This window comes from Argopecten irradians, chromosome 5 (genome assembly GCF_041381155.1).
Source record: "Argopecten irradians isolate NY chromosome 5, Ai_NY, whole genome shotgun sequence".
Lineage (NCBI taxonomy): Eukaryota > Metazoa > Mollusca > Bivalvia > Pectinida > Pectinidae > Argopecten > Argopecten irradians.
This window is the reverse complement of record NC_091138.1, coordinates 23198743-23225753: the sequence shown is the minus strand read 5'-3', so window position 1 is coordinate 23225753 and position 27011 is coordinate 23198743. Positions and strand designations below refer to the sequence as shown.

Below are 27011 nucleotides of genomic sequence, written 5' to 3'. Positions count from 1 at the left end.
ACGTTTTCTTAAAGTAGCCCTTGAAGGATCTAGGAGTCGGAAGGCTGTGTTTTTTTCTCTTAAATCCCATGCCTTTTTTCTGTCTTTTGTATACATTTCAGTACATCATATTTTATATAATTACAACACAAATACTTCTGATACATACATTGCTGCAACATATTTTCTATCGAATCTCTATGTGACCAGAAATTATATTCCTGAACTGATAAACAGGTTTCTTTGAGACAATCTTAAAGTGATTTGTAAGCTGCCATTGATTCCAAAAATCACTATTCACACGGCAATTATACCAATAGTCTTTTATTATTTATACACTTAGGTTGTGACAATAGATATTGACCACTTTTGTCTTGATGTTTGGGGCGTGCTGTGTTGTCGAGGACCTCATGGAATTGGTCAGTTTCTGAAATTAAGACCAAACTTAAAAGAATGTACAATATATCCTATATATTTATGTCATGCTATCTATGTCTGTACTTTAAAGCCATTACCGTTGATATAGTTCGAAGTGAGATCTAAGTAAGCCCTGCCTTGCCACGATACATTTGGAATGTATCCTGTAGATACGGGATAGGACCCGCGTTCTATCACAGTGATGATGAAGGTGTCTTGGTTTTACAAGTACAGAATGCACAAATTACACGTCAGACTGTCTAGTGTAAAGTAATTAAGTTAATGTACTCTATATATACCGGTCGTACGACACGTATACACCACCTTAGGTTTGGTACGGACGCCTGGCACCATACCTATACCTGCTTTTACGGATATTATGAATCTACAAGATATTTTGTCGACACGGGACATATATCACAAAACATACAGACCGTGTCACTATGCTGGTAGCTGACTACTGCAAAACATATGAGATTTTGTTTGTATTCTACATATATGCATGCATTACATGTACAAATGCAATATATATTTATACGTTACGGCTAGAACATTTCTGCTTATAGGCGCCACAATGAAAATGATTTTATAGTTACCTGTACCATCATACAAATGAGGTTTTAATGGCAACATACTACCCCATCCATATATGACATATAAGGTAGTTGTCTTGTTTTCACATAAAACTATTCTGAATATTGGTATTATAAAAACCGATTTGAAAAAATATGTCTATAACTGTCCTTTGAAAAGTAATTTTAAAATGGTACAATTCATTTTAAGTATTTGATTTTAATTTCAGAACCTTTTTGATTTCTTTATGTATTTTTCAAGTTCTATTTGGAGATCAATAGGAATTCTACAAGTATGATCAAAACGTGTTTGGATCTGCTAACAGATGAATCAGTGGAGAAAATGGCCACGTCTACGATCTGATGATTGCTTTATACAGGTCGGATTAGGGTTACATCGTGAAGAACAATTTGAACTTTTCTGTATTATCTTATGTCGTCTAGCTGTTTCACTGAGCTAAAAGCATTCTACTTCACCAATGAACTGGCAATTACTAAAAGTGGGTCTTGAACTTACGACCATAAACCGAGTAGCCTTAATGTTTAGACAACACATGCCCTTATCCCCCTAAGCCTTTTTTACCATCTATATATATGCATTAATGGTATGATTAGAGATCAGTATATTAATAAGTATATGGTGATAATGTTAAAAGGTCACGGGGTACTAGGTACAGCACACCAATTACATTGCCATAAACAGACGGATGTCTGTACTCAATCATGTATTAAATTAAATGTTCCTTATAAATACAGATCTGTCTTAGATCGTTTGGTGCCCCGTACCCGTGTAAAGTGTTTAAATAGTATCTCATAACAAAGACATTGGTGAAGCTGCTTTACTTTAGGTCTTACCACTAATGTAAAATTAATGAATCTGGTTACGGTCGACTGGAAATGTCAATAAGTTTCACTACGCACGCTAAAAGTTATAGGTCTTGGAATTAAAAAGTCTTAGGTACTTATATGTGTTTAAAAAGTCGGGATCTTATGTTATGTTACCTATCTCAATAATCAAAGCAAATATTTAACAAAGGTGTGTTTCTGATAAATTCATCGAGAAAATAAAGACTTTCAAACAGAGTTAATTGATTTAAAAGCCAGTATTCATTGGAATCCGATGAATTGGTAACTTCTTTATGTTTCTCAATTCTTCTTCTTTTCAGCATAGGAAGAAATGTTTATTTCTCCGACGTGATAAATTATAAACAAAATCAATAACCGTGCAATTATTCGTAGTTTGACCTTATTAAATAAAACGGAGGTATGAAGGCTTGCATGTACAATTTATATGTCTGCTAGCTTCTATTATTTTAGCTCGATCCATAAGGTCTCACAGTTGGATGTAATATGTAATAAATTAAAATCAAATTTCTAATATAATACTTTATGAACCCCACCTACAGACAATACAATATATCAACAAAGCTCGATTAAGCTGCAGTGATAGAACATTGTTTTACCGTTTTCCATCTATCATAGTGTCCGTGTCAATTTCCTGATGTCAATTTCTAAACAGAAACCAGAACATCTCAGCTAACATGAAAATACGACAGGTCTACGGAAGGCGAAATCACGTATAATCTGAGAAAATGCCATTTAGACAAAGCTTTAAGGAACATGTTACCGCCTTCAGATGGAAGGCTGTGGATGTGAGATTACGTATGTAGCAACACGATGAGATTAAATCTGTGTAAACTACACGGAGTGGGAGCGTCGTCTAGGATCGAAACAGGGAATGAATGAGTTTCAGAAAATAATTATTAACTTGTATATAGATGTGATTTCTGGGGAAATAAAACATATCCAATATATAATGTATGGCGGTACATAGACGTTTTTACGTGTCATACCTTAGATCCTTGAATGATGTACAGCCTTTCGGAATCTACCAACAAATAATTATAGTTCTAACAGATACCACTTAAACATGTAAACCACAAAAAACATTGCCAATTCATTATTTTCAAGGCTGCTTCTCCTGAGATTTTCCTCGATTGTTTATGACTACAGTGTTATGAATGTTATGAGTTATTGGATTATATTGCTTAACTCACATTTGTAGAGAGAGCAAAACATTCAGATGGTTGATATTGTCTATATACTGTATAATGATGTTCAGTTGTTTGATTTTGGTATCGAGAAACAAAAGGTCGTGATTTTCTCCATTTTTTAATATTAAATTCCCACGAGAACACTCACATCAAATTCCCACGAGAACACTTCACTCTTCACATCAAATTTTCATTAAAAAACCTAGTAAATTATATAAAGTAATATAATTGTAGATTGCTTTAGGTTTAAAACCGAAAGTTCAAATACAATAGAAATTAAAATATAGCTTTGTGACCAGGATATGTAATTGAAAGATGTAAAATCTGGAAGTAGCTTACAAAATCAACGACTCCTTTTCAACAAATAACTTTTACCTAAAGAAGAAGTAATGAAATTAATCAGAAGAGGAAACATGAGAAGAAAAACATAGATGCCAATGCCAACATGTATCAATATAATTATGTGCTGCAACATCGGAAGACAACGTTGAAAAATCAACCTATACCCATTTCATGCTGATGGTTACACATATTAAACTTTACGGTAAAATATTTATCAATTAATAACGATCAATTCAGACAGGTTAACAATCACATTTTAGTCGTTGTCACAAAGCAGTGGCAAAATGGTATCATTGTCAAACAAGTCAGTTTTGTACCCTCAGAACGAAATTGCAAGTGTAGTACTTTTAGTTTTGTGCTGATTTTGATTAAATTATTCTTTTATATATGAATATTTATTATTTTAATTTCAATACGTGCAAATGGAATTATTATATGAATATAACTTTGAACACCACCCTTAACCAAGGATTTCCCAAAAAAGTTGTAATTGAAATTTGTAACATCATGCCATCACAAGACTAGGACTGTCCGGAGATTGTATCCTCGACACTGTTACGGAAGCTCATTACTGGTCAATTAGGACGAGGATTGGTGTCGTATTAGATTTTCACTAAATAGTTAACAGTGGTGATAAATCATTAAATTTGTTTCGTGTGTTCTGACTTTAAATAGGCACGTTCTTCGTTAACCTATAACGCAAGTTGGAAATGATCATTTAAAGCACGCCTTGGTTTCTGAAATAGAAAGGGGTACCTATATAGAGTGACGCAAAACAAGCAATGCTGATATTAGGATTCTTCACAGATGAAAGATAGACTTTCATCATGGCTTAATGTTTGTTATTTTAAAACGCATTTATGCCTTAATTAGGGCCACGTTTTCAATGATAATAAACTTATTTTATTGAATTACTTCATATTGTATCTGTTGATCTAAACATATGGTCACCATGCTTTTGTACAGATATAAGTATATATGCAATACTAGAATACATTGAAAATGACATAAACTCCTTCACATGTTTCATCTGATGGTATTCTAACAATTACCACTTAGACCACGACATATGACATTATCTTTACAAATCTATATGACTGAAAGTGGGACCATCAGCAAAGTTTATATTCATAAAGCACAGCAATGTACATCCTGATATATAGTGTCATCGCTATACGTGCGAGGAAGCAATATTCCATAGCCTTCAAGGAATATGATCACATGATCTTAACAGAACAGATTTTGTCCGAAATGGTCTGGACTTCAGCTGTGTATCCGACTATCTGTTGGAGTGTAGGGATCAAAAGGCTTCATGTCTCCTTCATGTCAAATGTCATCTCTGATTCGATGTCTTCTGGAAATGTCGCGCGACCTTTTTACTTTTCATTACAATCATTAAGGTTTGAAAAGTTTGAATTTCTTTGTTTTGGTTTTCACTTTTATCGTCGACGAGTACTAGGTTGTCGAATTTGGCGAATGCGTGTGGGTGTCAGTATGCTTGTAATTCCTACTCAATTGTTTGCGATACTTTGAGCTTTGACATTCTGGATTTCCAATCACATATATATAACATAAACAAAAACAAAAATGTAAAATAATGGCAAACACTATTTTTCTTGTCTTCATAACATTAAAACTTTAAACACAGGTTACTTACAAGTATTTAGTCCATTGGCAATCGAACAAAAGAAAATCTTATTGAAATATTGAGTTTATATATCAATGGAAAAGTTCCTAACTTTCAATTTGATAGATACTGCTTTAAATTTTCATACATATAGAATCTTATATGAGTGTTCATTTTATAAGAGATTTTATGAAACCAGTCTAAGAAGTTTTTATTTTTGCAAACTTAGAATGATCACAAATTTAAGATACTTTTTATCACATAACTACAAATATCTATATAAAAAAACAATTTCACGTCAAAATGTATTCCAAAAATCTAGCAAAGGCCGCCATTTTGTCCCAGCGTCCTCGTAATCCTGACGGTACGTCATTTTTCCTGATGTCATTTTATTGTTTATGTCTGACGTCACAATGAATTTCCACCAAATGGAATCGCTCCAGGTCATATCATACTAGTGACATACACAAAAATATTACACGGGCGAAATCATTGGATATCATTCAGCAGATTATGTGATATATTATTTTACATATTCTCTGTCGAACACGCATGATTGCAGAAGCTGAAAAATACCCTTCGCCCAATAGGAACATATAATAACTTCGAATGTTAGAGTATTTTTCTCTATCTCATTTAGTGATATCATAATTCTCGAGGATCATTTAATTTCCTCGTGAATTATTTCCAAAAGAATTTACAACAAAATATCGTTTTGGCTTTCGATTAAAAAAACGCATTAAAGTTATTAATATATCTGCAATAATTTTTTAGTTTTAAACGCAAGATAGTTCAGCCAATGTATTCATAGTATAATTAGATCTTTAAAAACACAACTTAGATATAATACACAATTTTATCACATACACTTAACAAAATCAGGGACCACATATTTTTGAGAATATAACCTCATGGAAGAACAGTGCATTTCAACGATATTTCTTGGAATTAAGTCGTATTGCTAAGTATTGCAATTCATTTTAAAGGAGTTTGCTAGTCTGGATATTTGCAACCTAAGCCTAACGCTGTACATAACACCACAACGTAAAATACCAAATGAACAGTATATTTTCAATGACCTACCTTTTTCTTGTTCCTAGTCCTCACATTGTCCCGTCTGTCTATATCCTGTCCCGGCGCCTTCGTACCCCAAATTTTAAAGGCGATGCGAAAGTAAGAGAAATTGATGATAATAAGCGGAATCAGATATTGTACAACCAACAAATACATATAATAGTATCTCCCGAAAGTTTTCGGCCATTTTGGATTACAGAATGGCACCTTGTCCCCCTTTGGTGTCAGTGTTAATCCGACACTGAAGTGGACAACCATAGGTAAACTGGATGACACCCCAACCACCCATATGATGGCTAGCACTATAGCGGCTACGCGTTTCTTAAAGCCTGCCTTTAAAGGATAGATGACAGCGATGTAACGGTCAATGGCAATGACCGTAAGTGTAAAAACACTCACGTTCACGCTTATGTTTGTTACGAATGGGGCCAATCTACACATAAAGTAAGGCAGTACCCAACGTTGTAAAAGGGCCGCCTGAAACTGGAAGGGAATCGAGAAGAGGCCTATGACGACGTCTGCTAAAGCGAGATTTGCGATGAAGATGTTGGTGACAGTTTGCATCTTTTTATTCGCCATGATGACATATATGACGATGCCATTGCCGATGACTGCAATTAATGAAATGGAACCGTAAAGAAAAGCCAGTAGAACAATGAGTCCAACTGGAACGTAATACAACTCAGTTTGTCCCGTGGAATTCCAGGTTTTGTTCACAGCGTCCGGATAGTACTGATAAGAGTCATTCCAGACAGAAATGTTGTAACTATCATAGGACGCGTAGTCGAAGTGTCCCATCACATCCATACCAACTGTTTGTCAGTGTACAAATAACATTACTGTGTAGAATGATGTGTCGGGCGGACTTAGGTAGTGTCACATCTGCTATCACCTCAGCATTGATTTCTAAATCCGTGTGCAAAACCTAAACATTTGGAAACAAACGTCGAAGAACACAATATGTTTTCATAGAAGTTTTAAAACCACAGTTATGGAACAAAATTCTAAAATAGAAAACCCATTCACAGAAGTACTTCAATATCTACAGAAAGATAATTTCAGATACCACAAGATTGAGCCAATATTGCAAATGAAACATTTTATGCATGAGAAGAACAATGTAAGTGTGTTGGTAAATAAAACACAACCTAGATTAGATTAGATCCAGTAAGAAGATCCACTTTGTGAAGTATCCGAGTCCACCAAAGCCGAAAGTGTGTCCCCTGTCATTGACAGCGAGCGATGCTGGGTACTGCTATGGCTGTGTTGAGTGTGGTGCCGAGACTGGCACTAGGCGAGATATTACATATAATCAATGGCGATACAGAATTGATCAGAGAGTATCTCCTTCAATCAGGCTGAACTCCATATACTATGAATAGACTCTACTATATATAGTACGTAGGTATGTATGTAACACCTGTAACCCTTTATATGTATTTTATATATTGAAACATTTTTATTTTTTGTATGTTTTGGAGACACGAAATCCTGTTTCATCGAGAGAGTCTATACCGGCAGTGTATGATAAAGGCTCATATCACAAATATATATATATTCCAAATCAGTTCTTATAAATCTATTTTCCTTTCACATCTTTGTCAAAATCCAATCTTAGCGATGGCTTTAACAGTTGCAGTATTATTTCACAAACTGAAAGCGGTCTTACGTATAGCGACATCATAAAAGACGACTACATACTTTCAAGCCAATAAAATCAGGACATGAGGCACCATATACAAGACCAATGTGACTTATGTTTGTCAAATAGTTAGTAATTAAGCAACCCACGAGCATGATGCTTGGTGAGTATAAATCAGTTTAAATTCTTTTAAAAGGCTTGGCAAATTAGATTTTCATTATATTCCCCCGTACCTGGAAGAAAATGTAAAAAGACATTTTTAGTTATTGTCTTTGTGCCTTGATATGTCTCAAAATTAATAATATAGCAACAATATACACAATAACAACGCGACTTTATGTACTGATTACGTCACTGTTTTTTTTGGGGCATCATGCATCTCTCTTTCTTGTATGAGATTGAACTATTGTTGCTAATCAACTATGGGTAATTCATGTGAAGTATGGAAGAGATGTTATATTCCATATCAAATACATTGTATGTGCATGAATAATTACTTTTATTTACATAGGTGTTAAAAATAGTGAATACCTACACATCATCAATAACATATACAACATCAAAGTTAATTTAAAATTTATTTTAATTGAAACATAATGTACACTAGTCCCTCATGCTCTGTCTTATCGTCTACACCTGCTTTACACGTCTAGGTCATATTTATGTCAAGTCATTGTCTTAAAATCGGGTTATGACAATGTAGTCATAAGGCGCATTAACATCCATTGAACAGGCCTGACCTCCTATCGAGAGTATTTCCCAATGGAACCATGATGCCGACTGTTAACTATGCTATATATATGAAATTTGTTGTAAGCCGTACTCATCTCTCACTAAATCATGCGAAGGTCTGAATTACCTAACCAACAGGGACATAAGTAGATATGGCGTCCAGACGTCAAAGAAAGGAGACAAAACTTCACAAAAACTAGTCTGCAACATGTATGATCAATGTGTATGGAAAGTCACAGTAGTGGGAGAATTTCATTACAATCCTCACATGTATGTCATTATTTCGTATGTGAATGTCTCTGTGTTTTGGAAGGCTGTGGTATAATCGTGTCTCCGTGTAATAGTAATTGATAATGGATCTTTTTGTCCTTGATATAGTGCCATCCCAGGAGATGTGTCGTCACCGAACAACACACTTCATCCCGTCGCTGAATAATCTTAGATGTTAAAAGGACATCAAACCTAAAACAAACCAGACAATGATTGAATTTGAAAATAGAGTTCAAAAGCATTTGATTGAATTTGAAAATAAAGTTCCAAGGTATTTCATTGGACTGGAAAATAGTGTTCAAAGGTATTTCATTAAATTGGAAAATATAGTTTAAAGGTATTTCATTCAATTAGAAAATAGAGTTCAAAAGTATTTGATTGAATTTGAAAATAGAGTTCAAAGGTATTTCATTGGACTGGAAAATTGAGTTCAAAGGTATTTCATTAAATTAAAAAATAGAGTTCAAAGGTATTTCATTCAATTGGAAAATAGAGTTCAAAAGTATTTGATTGAATTTGAAAATAGAGTTCAAAGGTATTTCATTAAATTGAAAAATAGAGTTCAGTGGTATTTCATTGAATTTGAAAATAGAGTTCAAAGGTATTTCATTAAATTGAAAAATAGAGTTCAATAGTATTTCATTGAATTTGAAAATAAAGTTCATAGGTATTCTAATGGATTGGAAAATAGAGTTCAAAGGTATTTCATTGTATCGGAAAACAGAGTTCAAAGTTATTTCATTGGATTTGAAAATAGAGTTCATAGGTATTCTAATTGATTGGAAAATAAAGTTCAAAGGTATTTCATTGGATTGGAAAATAGGATCGAAATGTGACAGAACTACGAAGATGCTATAAAGTCACCATCGTACTTGCTTACAAATGTGATTCGACTATCATACTGACCTTGGAAAGGGAAGACACGTATATGCAGAGAAATATCAAATACAATGCAGGTTATTTGTTTTAGCTGGTGTTTGAAAGATGAGGTAAATGACAATTTTGAATTAAAGTATATAAGCTGTTTGCTGTTAAAATAATCAAAGAAATACATACCTGGACTATATCATGTGAACAATATAATTTTTTTTAATCTACACATAATTATTTTTAACTAAAAACAAGTTGGGCCAAATAAATTATAACGATTATGTCAGAAGTTCTGTCTTGATCAAAAGTGGTTAGGCAACAACTATCATTTTAAACTGTGTTTCTTTTCATGTTATTGCTGTAAATAAAGTGGCAATGAATATAGCAACTATAGACAAGTCTGCTTGCATGTATACAAATATCACTGTTTTAACTCCCGAGAGACGAGAGAACCCTTACACAAGATATATATCTGTATTGATAGTTTCCAAAGTACAATAACCCCAATTTCAATCAATTTATTTCGTATCTTTAATACCGGTCGACGCCACACAACTGAATGTCATATATAGTCCCATTTTTAGGTTGATTAAATTTAGACATGCAAGTAACGAGAAGCCTTACGTCTCCTTTTATGTATTATTAAGATAAATCAAGGGGAAGACGAGCCATCACTCAGAGACACACTCATTATGCATCTCCAAAGGAAAGGCTTAAGACCCAAACATGGCACCAGAGTAAATAGACATGCCTTTTCTGTCCTGAATCCCCACCATCACGTCTATCGGTAGTGGCAATATTTCACAAGTTTTCAGGAGACCTACATACCCGGAAGCTCGAATGACAATCTATGGGTTAATGTTAAGGATTAAGTTGTTTCCTGCGTATAAGAAAGAATAACATTTAGCAAAAATAGCGAAATTGTAGCTGATGCATAGATTCGGTCGCCATGAAAAATACATGACTAGCCGATATAATGAACACCAAATTCCAGCCTAGGTGTTGTTGGCAAAGTCCAAGTAATTTTGTACATTTTTATCACAGATTTTTGAAGGGACTAACCCATGAAAAAATTCTTTACGCGGTTGAACAAATAATCAACAAAGAACGAGTACGTTCTATACAAATATTAGACAAAACTTGTGTGGTAACATTAAAAGACGAATCATCTAAAACATCGCTTTTAAAAGACGGTGTAGTGATAGACTACCAGACAATTCGCTTCACTAGTGTTGAAAAAAATATTACCAACGTTACCATAAAGGATGCTCCAGTTGAAATGTCAGACGAATTTATTTGTGCACAGATATCAAAATATGGTGAAGTGGTAAGTGGAACGCTGAAAAGAGGAAAAATCAAGGGGACCGATATAGAAAATGGGACAAGATACGTGTCACTTGTAAATTGTGTATCCGCCTTACCTTTAACAGCGAACTTTGGGCGTTTCTCGGTCCGCTTATTCGGTGACAACAATCGGACACCGTGTTTTAGATGTGGCCAGACAAGCCATCCCTCCATACCAATGTCCGAATAAGAATGAGACTATTCGAAAATGTCATCGTTGTGGTAGTTCTGACCACCTTATCAGAGACTGCACTGTCACCTCCAGACAGTGTCACTTCTGTAAAGAAACAGGCCCATATTCAACGTGACTGTCTCCAACGAACTCGCTTCGAACAATACGGAGAATACGCAGCTGAGATAGAGGAGGATAACAACATATCCACGTGTTCCGAGGTCGTGTGTACTGATGACGAGAACAAAAACATAAACAATGAGGAAATACCGCAAACGAATCTGGAGGACGGACAAAAAGCGCCTTGTGTACCAACAGTCATCTTGGGAGCATCTAACGCGAACCGAATGGACATTGTTAATGACAACGTTTGCAACGCGTCCATCAATGGTGCTTCATTTGGAGAAATAGACAGACTCATTGATAAGGCAAAAAACATGACAAATGAACAAATAGAAAATGTTATATTGCATTTAGGCACTAACGATATTATGACAACCAAGAACGACACTGATCAAGTAATGATCAGGGTCATAGATGCGCTTGGAAAAGTCGGCAAGGCATTTCCGGACCACACAAAAATCGGTGTATGTACGATTTTGAAAAGGAAGGCGAAAGGTACTAGGCCTCAAGCTTTCAATGAGGCAGTGCTGAAGGTGAATACTTTCCTTGAGAAATTATGTAATAGCAAGGATAATCTGTATTTGATAGATTGCTATGAGGGTCTGACTAAAGAAGGTCATCCCATTGGTAGTATGTATGACAAGAACGACGCATCTGGCGTACATGTAAACAAAAGACGGGGCAAAAAAAATGTGGAGTGTCATGTGGGAATTCATACGTGCTAGCAACATTATTGCTAATAACGATGAAGGACCCAAAACCCCAGTCGATCCAAATTTTAAGAAACGTCTGTTAAGTGACAATTCCACTCCACCAGAGGATAGATTATCCAAAAAAACACAGAAAATCGCATCTTAAGTTTCTTAATGCAAACACAAACCTATAATGTAAATTACCCTATATCTGTAGTTCATTTAGTATTTCTCTGTGTATACTTTTTCCACATAGTGTTAACAGGTAAGGGAATCAATGAAAAGTGGTTCCTCATAATAGACATTATTCATAATGCCATCTGCAAACAAAAATTATGTAACGATTAGCAGTATAAATGTAAATGGTTTGAGAGACAATAAGAAAAGAGAAAAAGTGATGTATTGGTTGCAGAGCCAAAAAAAAGATATAATATGTTTACAAGAAACTCACTGCACAGACACTGACCAAATTTCATGGAGCAAACAATGGAAAGACATAACTAAGGGGGGTGGAAGCATGTGGAATAATGGCACTAATTCATCAAAGGGGGTAGCAATCTTATGGAAAAATATTTTTGCAGCAAATGTATCAGAAAAACACAAATGTGGTAATGGCAGAATTATATCAGCCAACATAGAATCTGAAGATAAACTATTTGAACTGTACAATGTGTATGCACCTAACCATGGTAATGAACGTAAAGATTTTTTCACACACAACAAGTAAGATAATAGATGACAACAAAGGTCAATTATCAGAATGTATTTTAGTGGGAGATTTTAATTGCACGCTAAATAATAGCATAGATAGAAAACCAGCACTTAACAAACAAGATATAGGACAAAGAGAATTAAGCACCCTGATTAGTGAAAAAAATCTTGAGGATATATGGCGTTCTCAATATGTTATTAAGAAGAAATTTACATTTAAGAGATGTCATTCAGAATCAAGAATTGACAATATGTTCACTCCTTCTAAGATGCGACACCTTTTCAGTGACCCTTGTATAAAATTTTGTCCATATAGTGACCATAATATGATATTAGTTAAATTATTACCACAAGAAATAGAGCGTGGACCGGGAAACTGGAAGATGAGTGTTAAAGTTTTAGAACACACACACTATTTTCACAAGCTTTCAAAAACTGTTGGAGATCCTGGGTTAATAATATTAATAAATATACAAATATATTGGAATGGTGGGAAGTGACTAAAATTCAAATAAAGGAGTTGTCTATGGAAATTGGTAAAATTCTAAGTACAAAAGATAAGATAATAAAAGAGGATGAGAAAACATTAGAAAAGTTAAGGGAAGAAAATGGTTTCAGAGAAGATATTCAAAAGTTAGAAAAAAGTATTAAATAACACTACACTAACAAAGCTAATGCTGCACGGATAAGGTCAAGAATACAAAACTTTGAAGAAAACGAAAAATCAACAGCTTATTTCTTTAATTTAGAGAAAAATAATGCACAGAAGAAGCAGTGGTATAGAATAAAATCTGCAGATGGGAACTATAAAACTGGAATAAAAAATATTCTACAAGAACAAGTGAATTTCTATGAAAAACTTTTTAAAACAGAAGGATGGGATAAAGAGAATGCAGAATATTTAACTCAATTCATTGAAAATAAAAATATGTGAAGATGATAAAGAGAAAACAGACAGAGATATAGAAGATGAAGAAATATACTCAGCTATAAGAACTCTTAAAAACAATAAATCTCCAGGAGAGGATGGAATTATAGCAGAATTTTACAAAAAATACTGGGAAATAATTAAGCAAGAATTTCTGGAGGTAATAAAAATATGTATTTAAATATAATACTATGTCTAAATCTCAGGGGAAGGGAATACTGAAGCTACTATTCAAAAAGGGTGAAAGAGAAGATATAAAAAATTGGCGGCCTCTAACGCTATTAAATACAGACTATAAAATTATTGCAAAGGTTATCAGTAATAGAATCAAACCTCTTCTTGCTAAAATTATACATACAGACCAAAAGGGTTTTGTGCCAGGAAGAAATATCATGAATGCCAACAGACAATTACAAGACATAATTGAATATTGTGATATTGAGGAAGAGAATGGAGCCATTGTATTCATTGATCAACAAAAAGCCTTTGATAGAATAGAATGGGATTGGATATTTTCATTGCTTTGAAAAATTTAATTTTGGACCTAAATATTGTAATTGGATAAAAATGCTTGTAGGTAATGCTACAACTTGTATAGAAACAAATGGTTTTACTTCAAGATATTTTCAGTTATCAAGATCAGCGAGACAGGGTTGCCCAATGGCGCCAATAAATGTACATTTTACAAGCAGAACCACTGGCATGTACTATACGAGCAACTTCGGATATTAAAGGAATCAAATTACCAAATACCAATAATTCAGAAGTAAAATTAAATGGATTTGCTGATGATCTGCAACATTTTCACAGAACTGAAGAATCTATTACACAATCCTTTGAACTATTTGAAAATATATGAGAGAGCATCAGGCTCAAAGATAAATTATGATAAAACTGAAGCTATATATCTAGGGAAATGGAAAAATAAGAAACCAGTATTTGATAAGATAAAATGGACAAAAAATTCTGTCAAAACTTTAGGTATACATCATGGATATAATATTGATATAGACAATCTATGGAAGGATAAAGTTCAAAAAATAAAAAACTGTGTGCAAATATGGAAAACTAGAAACCTTAGTATTGGAGGTAAAGTGTTGATTATCAGGTCTCTAATATTATCTACAATAAGCTTCGAAATTGAAGCTAGAGGTATCCCAGAAAAGTACAAAAATGAAATTAACTTGATTGTATGGAATTTCATATGGGATAGCAAAATTAATCTTGTTAATAGAAAAACGTGCTGTAACAATAAAAAATAAAGGAGGAATTAATATGGTAGATATTGATGTTTTTATATTAAGTAAATATGTGAAGACTACATACAGGATACTGCAGTCAAAATTGGATAATTGGAATGCATTTGGGAAACACTTCCTACAAAAGTTTGATGAAATACATAACACAAAATATTTTATATGTAATTGCTCCAATCTACAAGGACTAGATTTAAGTGGAATACCTGTCTTTTATCAAAAATGTATCAAAGCATGGTCAACTTTCAGAACCAAAATCCCTGCCACTAGTAAAAATGAAATTATGAACCAAAACCTTTTTAGAAATACCAATTTAATGGTAAATGGTAAATCACAATGTTTTAAATCCTTTTTACGGTCACAGCTGACAAAAATTAAAGATATTTGGAATGAAGATGAAAAAAAGTTCATTGATAGTGAGCTACTTCTAAGAAAGCTACACAAAAAAAATAAACTGGATAGCAGAATTTACTATTATTAAAAATTCAATTCCACAAAATTTTTTTACAAATACTCAGAGATAACTATGTTCAAGATACTGAACAGTATATAAATTCTGATTTAAAAATAATTATTAAAAACAACAAATTGAATAAAGAAACACTAATTTCTTCTGAAAAGCTAAAAGAGAAATATATACAAAAAATTCTGATGCCGGATTGTGAACCCATTGCAGAAGTAAAATGGAAAGAATATTTCCAAAACAGTAATTTAGATAAAAAGAATTGGCAAATAATATGGACAAAATTTCAGTATATTGCTATTTCACAAAAAATTAAACAATTTGAGTGGAATTTATTACATAGAATCATTTTTACTGAAACAAAATTGCAGTTAATGAATAGATCGGATGGAAAATGTCATTTTTGTGAAAATGCTGAAACACTGTGTCATTTATTTTATACATGTAATTATGTCCAAAATCTCTTGTCTTGTATAAAACACAATATTTCTAATCAAATCACTTGGAAACAGAAAATTATTGATATATTTAGTAATGAAGCAAAATTTCTGCTAGGTAATTATGAAGATGAAGAGAAAAGATTTATTGGAAACAATTGTTATCAGCACTAAATTTACAGTATGGAAAGTTAGAAATATTGTGAAGTACCAAAACAAGAATATAAGTGTCCAATCTGCACTTATTATCTTTAAAAGCATTATTATAGAAAATATTGGGAATTATTTGAAATGTCAAAATTCAAGAAAAAAGGAACTGTACAAAATGTTATCAAATGCCATAGCATAGTCAAAATATCATAATCTTTCTGAATTATTTATACTATATATAGAATTTGAACTACTATGTACAGAACTTCAGTTGCGGTATGAATATAGAGAGTGAATGAGAAATGAGAGGTAGGAATAATACGGTTTGTATATAGGAGTTGTCTCCCTTATACAATTCCCTTTGTAGAAGGAGTTACCTCCCCTTATTTATTACCAGCAAATATCTTATCTACTGTAATATCAAAACTCTAACTTTATATATTAACATTTCCTTTTTTGATAATTCAATATATATGCAGATATTGTAGACCGCACTGTAAAATAATGCTTAAGTGGTCAATTAAACACAAAATTTAAAACTTAAAATAAGAAAAGTCTTTTCAAGAATTATATTTATACATGTATATAAATAAGTATAAAGTACTATATTGGATGGGTGAGAGAGAGAGTAAAATATGTAGAAATATGGAAATTTGTAAGAGAGGCCTTCGGTGGAAGGGACGAGTCCAAGTAATTTAAACGCATTCCTCCATTTTATGGTAATATTTCTAAAGGATAGAAACACACCTTCACAAGTCTCTTCCACACACACTTCATTTTCATATTAATTCGCAGATCAATATCTTATAACAAAAGCTCAATAGCAGCTGGAAAGTTATGTTATCCCCTTTGAAATTTACAGCTGTACGGTACCAACAGTTGCTCAAGAAATCATTATGTTCATAGAAAAGACTAAAAGTATGTTGAGACGAATGGCAGATAAAATTACAAGACACTCTGTGTTGGCCATACATTTTTTTCATGAAAATCGCTATGATCATCAATTCATCAATAAACCAGATCGACGGGATCGACCAATTGCATTTGAACTAATGGGAGGACTAACATTTCTCTCAAAAAAACATTTTCTTTGTCGATACGCAAAAGAGGAGAGACGTATGACTGAGATTAACCTTTCAAGACGTGACCACTAAATAAACCATTATACGATAGTGCCAGGAAAATATCTGCTGTAGATGTTGAAAGCATGAGTCGTGAACTAAGGGAATAGTTGTGAATGTCGAGCAATTTTAATTTGAATCACTGCCTAGCTTTTATTATATGATAACAAGGGAAGCTTTCTTTGAAATTATTTTCAATTGAAAAACCCTAGATTAATCGCATGGCTTCCGTGTTTAAATTTATAAAAACCATGTTGATATTCATCTTTAGGTGTAAGCTTACGTCATACAAATTATTCTTCTAGTACACTATAAAAGCAGCTTCCCTGTTAGAGACCTAGTTGTAGAAGTGGCTTCCGTTTAAATACATAAGGTAAGTGACAAGTGTCGTTTTCATAAGAACTTGTATGTTGTTTTGTCGAACATTCGTATCAAATAGATTATTTATCTGAGAGTCGATATGCAAGCAACGGAAACTATAACTAATACAATAATTTTTATTTATATGACCACAAGACAATAGTTCAAATCAAAAGGCGGCTAAACAAAAGAAATAAAAGACAATATATGAACAGAGTTTTGCAATGTAACCATTATTTTGGCGAGGTTTGCCAACTTTTGTCTTTCTATCCCGATCAAAACATATAACCAATTTAGACTTATTTAGATTAAAGTTATTTTACAAATATGGTAATTTTTCCGGAAGTCTGTGTATTCAAATAGAAACATTGATGTCGATGGGCAAGATGTCATTTGTCTCATTTATGTGCTTACATACGACAAACTAGGAAAATATGTTAGGCTATTGTGGAAAGCGTAGAAAGTATTATTTGTATTTTAGCATGTGATATTGTCATAAACAGGAAGATAAGATGTAGTTCCCTTTATCGAGAAATGCCAGAAATAATTTATGAGTTTGTTAAAAGGAATAATAGATACATGTATGCTTTCATATTAGAAACTAATGTAAAAATACAATCATGCAGCACTGAATTGATTTTACACAAAATAGTACCGAAAAACCAAAACTGCACTATTCTGCCGTTTATGGAATCGGAATGTTTTTATTTAGCTCATCATTCATTTGTTTGATATTATTCCTTGAATAATTCTTGCTCGCAAATAATACTAAAACTGGAAACCAGGTTAATCTTAACAAAGCCAACAATGTATTGAACCTTTTGTAATAAGTAATTTGTTTCTATTGACTTACCCAGGAGGACTAAGAGTATATCTTGAATTATATGGAATTACTTGTTTGAATTATGAAGTTAAAAATCTGAGAATATGACTTGATATTACTAACTTTTGCTGTACTGCACACAGGAGAAATGCCTTTTGATCATTTTGACATGAAAAGAGCTTGACCTGAAATTCTGAATTTCACTTAAAATAGGCCTGATAAAGTCTTCGATTTTGAATCGTAATGTAAAAGTTATGCCAATTTAAGGTCAAATTAAGGTCAATTTCACGACCAATATATGACCTAAACATTTTCACCTGAAATGGAATTGAAATGACCTGAATTAATATGAAGATATTTTGCTTGTATATGGAATGTTGCCCTTATATAAAGATGCATAACTCGTGTAGCTCATTCGATTGAACGACCATATTGTTTCCCTTTCTCCTTTAACCACATCTACCTTATCACATTTTAATATGGTTACGTATTTTAACTTAGACATCCAAACGAATGACCCTAACAAACTATTGTTAGGCATTAGTGACATGCAGCAAACATTCTTATACAAATATAGCATTTTGGTGAGGTCGATACATGGTTATATCGACCAAAGAAAAAATATTGACCGAGGACGTAGTCCGAGGTCGATATTTTTTTCTGTGGTCGATATAACCATGTATTGACCGAAATCAAAATGCTATAATTGTTTTATTATTTTTCTGGATTTTTTACATTTTGAAATGAGTGTGAAACTAAATGAGCATCGCATTTTAAATTCTGCTTCGTGATGACAGTTACAATCCTATGACTTTGTAACAAGTATAATTCAAAAACAACATATTAAAACAGTATCAATTGATGCACTTCAAGCTTTTATTACATGAACCCGGTGCATGCGTGTTTGTAAATTGCATACATGTACATGTACTCCATTATACATGTAGCTCTATGTCTCTAGGACACAGTCAATTAAATGTATAGTTTGTTCTCCGTTGAAATAATACACTTCGACGTCAAACATATATTAACAGATTCAGATTGACATTAAGATACATTATCTTATGCTTAGTACTCCATTCCGTAAAATGAAAATCGTATACATACAGTAGGATTAGCCTAGGCCTAATGTTGTAAGTAGCCTAGGTGTAATTTTAAAAATAAATATCAAACGTATTCACTATTCAATGGCTCCAGACGCTTAATGTATGTTATTCGATTGTTTCCTACTCTCCTATACCGTGTTTATATTGAAACTTTAAAAGTTTAAACTGTAGTCATCAGCTGGAAGTCGTCATCATCTTTGTTAGAAACCTAAACAATCAACGTCGTCTGACACATTTTGTGGTTACGCTTCAAACTAAGGTCATCAAAGCGTTTGTTTCAAAGTGCCAGGAACACTAAGCGTTTTGGTAACGTCGACGATAACGTTATCTAAAAATAACCGTGCAATATATACTTTTTCTATAAACTACTTCCGGAAAAATCGTGCAATATAGTTTTTTATCGGTGACCACGTGGCGTGTTTTTGACCAATGAGAAGTGACAAAAAATCCAGAAAAATAATAAAGTAAAATATTGGTTTATGTTGTATATGTTATCTGTGCACTACACGTTAGTCATAGTGTCACACAGATAGATTGAGTGAGATTTTCTACAGTGTCCGATGGGTGAAAGTAAATCATTCGTGACTGCTCTGTACAATCTTCTTTAGTGATATAGTTTAGAAAATTATTATCTCTACATTAACGTAGCATTTGATATTGCAATAACGTCTACAATATATTACTATAAATATGCATTATTTCCGCATAGAGGTGATGGTCCACCAGAATTTGGTTACATTTTATGTATAGTATAGCATCGACGTCGGTTTTGGCTTTGAAATTTCAGAAAATGTCCCGTATGGAACTTTTTACAAACTTTTACATTTTTCATAATAAGATGATTGTGACAACGACCCATATAATTAATATTTTGGACAACTCGTGAAAAAAACCCATGATATACGTTCATTTAGTAACGTCAAGATAATATTATATATTTTGCACTATTATTGTATTTTACAAAGTATGAAACAACTCATTTAATAATTATTCAGAATACAAACATCAAGTGTCAGTTAGTGATAAAACCAAAGACAGACAATTGATATTAGCACAATTTTATCATTGTATCTGTTTAAATCCTGGATAATTCTGTCTATTTTTCAACAGAATGTTTATAGGGTTCCTTCATAAATAACAAAACGTGATAAAATTGGAGTCCTGGGCTGTCCAAAAAGCACAGTACGTTATCATTTAGTCATTTTCTATTTATTTCCTTTGTATTAAAAGTTGCGTAAATATCGAAAGGATATACAGAGTCCTTCATTAAACATAACTAACAGATAATCTTGCTTGCATTTGATCTATCAATAATTACTATTATCCCTATATTATCTACGTCTATTGCTATTAAATACACCCAGACTATATTTATCTGAATTACGTGGCTACACCTACACTGTAAGATTTCAAACTGTTTTAGAGAGAATACTGTAATCAAATAGATTTCTTCTGAATGTTATTGTTATCTTCACTTTAACGTATGGAGAAGTCATTTCCAGTGAGGTTTTCTTCTGAAGTAATTTTTTTAAATGAATGAACTTAATTTAAAAAGTTCAAGTATGGGTAGAAATATTATTGTAAGAAATAGAGAATACAGATATTTACCTTTGGGATCATACGATAACCTCCAATCTTACCCCAGTTTGTGACCCCTTGTATACCCCTTTCACATCTGGATAAGGAATTCAGCATTTCATTACGAATATTATCAATTCAAACAATCAGTTAATCGTTTGAATAAAAAGTAAAATAAAGTTAAGACATTGCTTCCTCTTTGCGTTTACATCTTGTTATTTCTTTATTATTATTTTTCCTGTAGACCTAGTAATTTGTCTTGGGTTTTCCAATCGTATTTAACAAGGAAGACAAAAATGTTCATAACTACCTATATACCTAGTTGTCAATATTAGTTGTCAAACTGAGGCCTCCGTGTTCGGTGTAATAGGTAAGTGACAGGAATCGTCTTTTTTCATAAAGCATTATGTAGCTTTAATTTCAAAGAATTGCAAAGTCATATACCTTAATGCATTTCTATATGATTCTTCAAAATGCAAATATTATTTTCGCAGAAACATATATGCAGTGACTTAGTGGTTAAGATATCATAACCATAACAGAAATTACCACTAGTTCTTCACTTTTTTACCCTCATGGAGTAGTTGTCTGGTAATCGTAGGTTGGTGGTTTTTCTCTGAAAACTCCGGCTTTCCTTCGTAACCTGGCACATCCTTAAATTACTCTTATGCTGTCAATAGGACACAAACTGCGTGAACAGAAAAGTGTTCGAATCATCAACTTCATTTGTTGTTTGTTATATCATTATTCGTAGCTGTATTCATTTATTTTTTTCCAAACATACCTCACAGACAATCTGTGCTCTATGTGCTCTTTGTGATTAAATTGCTTGTTTTGAAACTTCTTTTAGTGTTGATAACAGAGCAGGTCTTTAATCTGTAATTGTATTTGTCCATGTAGTTGACATAGCCTACACTAACCGTATATGTCTTACATAAATGTATATTGCACTGTATCATACAGTCTCTTTTCATAAAAGGCCATCAACCACAAAGTAAAGTACCTAATGAATACCATATGTTAGGTTTGGTTTTAAGTTTCAGGAAGATGCTATTTTAGTGTTTGTTGTTTTTTGGTTATGCAACAATTAATTCAATTTCGTAAACACACTAACAGAAGGAATGTTGGAATAGTTTTTTTTAATATTCACATGGGTTTTTTCAGTAAATCGAAATAATCTTCATTTTTTTACTACCATATTATTTGGCTGTGTTGAATGAAAAACACAGCTGACAGGCCATGTCTTCCAGATATTCATACAAACTTTGACATATTGAATTACAACGAGATATACCGTATTTGCTAACCTTTATTGAAGTCTACAACCATGTAAACCGTTTCAGCCTAACCAAATATTTGACTGCAATTAGCTATCAATTTGATTATTGCAAAACGTCTTATTGATATTCGTTTCGCATAAAAATGTGGAAAATTTATTTATAATATCTATAATAATGAAAGTCTTTCTTTTTTAGAAATATTGATTTTTTTATTTATTTTTTTTTATTTATTTTTTTTTTTTTTAATATGTGTAAATCTTGATTCTCTTGAAATAGATGTCCTAGCCTGATAGTTCCTTATACAAGTCTGTACCAGGAGGATCTCAAAGAATGGCCGAGGAAGCTTAAACGATAGAAGACAAGTTAAAAGAGATGATGTCCCGTGTATTATCCGCGGAAGAGGCCATAAGTAGTGTTAAACAATCACTGGAGACTTTAATAGAGGAGACACACATAGACATAACGCACGAGTCAATACGTCCTAACAAAGGCCGTGATGGTATGTTTTTATTACATCTGGACGGTGTCTAAGCTGTAATCTTATATTAGCGTTAATTTTATTTTGGCGTTATCTTATTTTATAGATAATTTTAATTAGCAGTCATCTTATTTAATTATTTAATTTTACATTATAGCTGTAATCTTATTTTATCGGTATTTTTATATTAGCGGTAATCTTACTTTATCGGTATTTTATTTTGGCGGTAATTTTATTTTAGCGTTAATTTAATTTGGCGGTTATCTTATTTTATCGGTAATTTTAGCGTTTGTCTTTATTAACGGTAATTTCATTTCAGCTGTAATCTTATTCTATCGGTAAATTAATTTTAGCTGTAATCTTATTTTTATCGGTAATTTTTTATTGTTAAGCTTTAATCTTATTTTATCGGTCATTTTATTTTAGCTTGAATAATATTTTATCCGGTAATTTATTTTAGCAATAAATAAAGTTAATTGGATACCTTCAAAATCAAGTATATTTATAGAATTTCGCCACATTTGCTTACATTTCTTTTGATCGTATGACCCCCACGGAGGCCAAAATTTTTTCATCAACTTTTTCTTTTATGACACAAGTTGCCTGGATATACATGTAATCAAATGTCAGTTTTCCCCAGTTTACTCCAAATCATTGAATAACGCTGACTTCATATAAAACATACACCAAGCCAAACATAGTATGTAACGCGTCTAGTGTCTATACCGTGGACCAGGCATTATCTTTATATTTCAATTTTTAGTATGAATGCACTTACAAGGATATCATTAAATAAAACAATTTTTCGTTTATGTGTGAACAGAAAAAGTTATTATCATTTCAGGTGCTGCAGAGAGCGACAGTGCACTGGGGAAGTCAGTGGATTCTGGAGTTGTAAATCGTATGCATCAGTGATATATTTAACCTCATATTTGATATAGAATGTGACATTTGCATTTTCTGATAAAGCTGCAAAGTTATAATAAGCAAAATCATGTAATGATGATTTAAAGCATGAAATGGGCAATCAAAGTAGAAATAATTACTAGAAGAGAATAATGGAAATATTGTGCAGTTAAATTAATTAGTAATTCCAGTATTAAGAGTGCGTTTGATATAATTCTTAGAGATATAAGAAAAAAAAAAAACAATTGATCAAACAATGAAAAAGTGCTGTCGATAAGGTCACGTATCTGGTACTTGGGACGGTTGCCGTAATAGATAGGCTCCTGCGTGTTTTCTCTCAAATTTCATACCGAGACAAATTTGTGTATTTAGTCTTGTTTTCATTTTATTGTTTAAATGTATTTTCCAGGTGACTCAAGGGATTCGAGTACTGTTGTAATGAAACAAGAAACGCCTCCATTTGAAAAAACAAATCGTCAAATCGATTTTGAGATAATGTCTTCGATAGATGAAATTAACAATTTAGCGTTTGTGCGTGAAAGAAACGTAGAGAGACGCCATTCTCCCCTGGAACATTTTGATACAACACACAGCAACATTTCGGATGAAGAAAGCAAAAAGGATTCGGAATAAGAATACAGTATCCGAAGAAAAAAGTGAAGTAAAAATCTTGGGAAGTGTAATATACTTAACAATTATGGACCTTTGTTGAGACTAACGTGTTATCCGACACTAGTTCACTTAAATAATGACCTAGGGCGTAGTTCGAGGTCATTATTTAAGATTCTATTATTTCTTATGCTCTTAATTTTTATATCAGATATGAAAAAAGTAAATATAATTATTCGATGTCCATGTTACAACAAAAATGATGGTCACAAGACACCACCCTGACGAAGGTATTAAACGGGTCATGTGGTGGTCACAAGCACAATATCGACCAAGCTGGAGGAAAACACCAAGTCGATATATCATGTATCGACTACTGAAAATCAGTCCACATCTAATATTCAGCAATAAATCTAGGATCTTACATAACATTGTTCATGGAAATTTATGATAACGGCCTTGTTTAAATTTGCCCGCCGCGACGATTTTTATAATTTAAAAAATCTTACATACAATTTGCACAACGTAATGATTTTAATCAAATAATTACAAGAGCCTGTAAAACTTCATGCAGTCTTGGAATCCGGACGGCATTTCTTGGTTCCTGACATCACGACATTGTTTATATAATGCGGTTACATCTGATTTCCTTCTTAACACAATCAAATGACAAATATATTTTATTAGCGAGTTCACCGAGTTATAGGCTGGTAAACAGTGATAGTACCAATAAGTGCAATAGTCTTGTCTTTTGTAAGAATATTTCTAATGTTTTTGTAATTTTTGTTTTTATTATATATCTAATGCTATAACTAGAGATTGGACTTTTCTTATGTAAAGTTTGGCATAGAAAAAAGTATTTAAAGGGATCTACATATTTTTGGTATTCATAAAGTTATTAAACAATTCAGTTTGAGCGTGCACACGTTTAGAATAGTATGGAAGTCTCCGAACACTTCCGATCTGTACAGGTAATGCCGATGTAAGCAACGTGAGACGACTTTGGAGGTTCCGATATATACGGATATCGCCGATGTCGGTCACGTGATGCAGCTCGATTTTCCGATATTACCCAAGAGTTTAAAACATGGCGTTGACTGTGGCGGTCCTTTCAAGACGTGTGATATTTCATGTGACATTTACCGCTATGTCAATAGTATATTGGTGCTTTTATGGATCTGAACCATCATATATAAACATCCGTACTCACACAGACAACTTAAAGGCTCTTTGTTTATGAATATTTTCGCGTGATGTTTTCGTGATTTCTTAGTCTACCAATAAATCAAATCGCGAAAATTTTATTAGCATAAATTTGATTTCCCTAGTTTTTGTTATTTTTATGGTCTAAATCGTTAAACTTATGCATTACTTTATTTGTTTCATTGATTCATTGACCTAAGTTTAAGGTTAAGTTTTGTTGTGCTGTAAGTATTTGCTAATTTGATTTAACATGACTAACACGTCCAATATACGATATTAACGGAGAACTTGTGTATATTTTACAGTTGATACACGTAAAGGGCCAACTATACGGAATAGCCAGTAGACATAAGAGTTCTAACTGAGTTTCACACGGTATTAATTACAGACATATTTAGAAGGTGTTCAACCACTCCATATCAACGTGAACAGTAAATGTAAATAATCTATATATAACTGTAGATATGTTCTAAAAAGTTATATCATTTCCGCTTGTTTCGCTAACTTATGACCAAGGTGCTTATGATTTTCTAAAATAATTGTTATGAGTGTCTACCTTAGAGTGATACTGCTCATAACACATGTGTGATCATTACTGCGAGTGTGCTGGTTAATATGCGTGTGTAAGTTAATGTAAATGTGCTGGTTAATGTGCGTGTGTTAGATAATGTAAATGTGCTGGTTAACATGCGTGTGTAAGATAATGTAAATGTGCTGGTTAACATGCGTGTGTAAGATAATGTAAATGTGCTGGTTAATGTGCGTGTGTTAGATAATGTAAATGTGCTGATTAACATGAGTGTGTAAGATAATGTAAATGTGCTGGTTAACATGCGTGTGTAAGATAATGTAAATGTGCTGATTAACATGCGTGTGTAAGATAATGTAAATGTGCTGATTAACATGCGTGTGTTAGATAATGTAAATGTGCTGGTTAACATGCGTGTGTAAGATAATGTAAATGTGCTGATTAACATGCGTGTGTAAGATAATGAAAATGTGCTGATTAACATGCGTGTAAAAGATAATGTAAATGTGCTGATTAAAGGCAGTGTACGTGCATGTTTATTAAACTGTGATAAAATGTTCTCAAATAAAACTTTAACACTTTATTCTGTTGTGTGTTTTTACATTATTATATATATATAATTTAAAGATGTCTAAAGATGCTGCCTCTACTCTGTATTTGCATTTTATAGACTTTTAAAGCTGTCCTTGTAAATAGGTACTGATTGTGACGCTATGTGTTTGTGAGCGCAACGTCATACTTTTCAGCAAAAATGACGCAAGGTTTGCTCACAAGATGATGACGTCACAATGGATACCTACCCGCAAAGGAAGTATAAACTCTGTAATATGCAAATACGGAATAATGATCCCACACCAAGATCTATATCAACTCGTTTTTATTAACATTAAAATGTTAAATGGTAAGATAAATAGCAATGATATAACTGGACGACAGTTATGGGTGTAAAGTCCCCACCAGGAACACAATTTGTCAGATAATTACGATACCTGGCAGTCTACCAGGAGTACATTGTATCAAATTTATGGATCACAGTTACGTCACACTAACATTAGTTGTCGTCTGCCCTAACAATAACTTTCAACGTTAAATTTAAATTATATTACTGCATTACATTTTTAAAGTCATTTGTATATCTTATATATCTTATAAATATATTTGGC

At 32.8% G+C, this 27011-nt stretch overlaps 2 protein-coding genes and 1 long non-coding RNA gene across 6 annotated transcripts in view; 2 read left to right on the top strand and 1 right to left on the bottom strand.

Moving 5' to 3' along the window:
- LOC138323269 (tachykinin-like peptides receptor 99D) overlaps positions 1-11140 on the bottom strand; it is a 60866-nt gene extending 49726 nt beyond the window's left edge. The window contains exons 1-3 of one of the 2 annotated variants that reach the window (XM_069267736.1): positions 11001-11140; positions 10331-10459; positions 6075-8901 (exon numbers count right to left, since the gene is read on the bottom strand). In XM_069267736.1, coding sequence (XP_069123837.1) covers positions 6075-6872 — 798 coding nt within the window. In that variant the 5' untranslated portion in view covers positions 6873-8901; positions 10331-10459; positions 11001-11140. The remainder of the gene's footprint in view (positions 1-6074; positions 8902-10330; positions 10460-11000) is intronic. The other variant, XM_069267737.1, reaches the window with a different exon arrangement.
- Positions 10616-22963, top strand: LOC138323270 (uncharacterized). Of its 3 annotated transcripts, XM_069267739.1 has the most exons (3): positions 10616-11751; positions 17282-17349; positions 22400-22733. In XM_069267739.1, the coding sequence occupies exons 1-2, from the start codon at positions 11071-11073 to the stop codon at positions 17315-17317; spliced, it is 717 nt and encodes a 238-aa protein (XP_069123840.1). In that variant the 5' UTR covers positions 10616-11070; the 3' UTR covers positions 17318-17349; positions 22400-22733. The 3 variants fall into 3 exon arrangements, 2 of the variants coding, with proteins under 2 accessions (XP_069123840.1, XP_069123841.1); XM_069267740.1 differs by lacking the exon at positions 17282-17349 and having other exon boundaries at positions 22400-22732; XR_011208533.1 differs by lacking the exons at positions 10616-11751; positions 17282-17349 and adding an exon at positions 20947-21213 and having other exon boundaries at positions 22400-22963.
- An 88-nt stretch (positions 22964-23051) lies between these two features.
- LOC138323271 (uncharacterized) lies at positions 23052-26431 on the top strand. The gene is made up of 2 exons (XR_011208534.1): positions 23052-23502; positions 23917-26431. It is a non-coding gene; the product is annotated as an uncharacterized lncRNA (long non-coding RNA).
- The last annotated feature ends 580 nt before the right edge of the window (positions 26432-27011 follow it).

Bases quoted from the DNA above. Each gene is read 5' to 3' on its own strand.
- LOC138323270 (XM_069267739.1), top strand. From the start codon at position 11,071: ATGTGGCCAGACAAGCCATCCCTCCATACCAATGTCCGAATAAGAATG. The intron at 11,752-17,281 runs GTGAATACTTTC...TTATTCTTCTAG, and splicing joins TCAATGAGGCAGTGCTGAAG to TACACTATAAAAGCAGCTTC.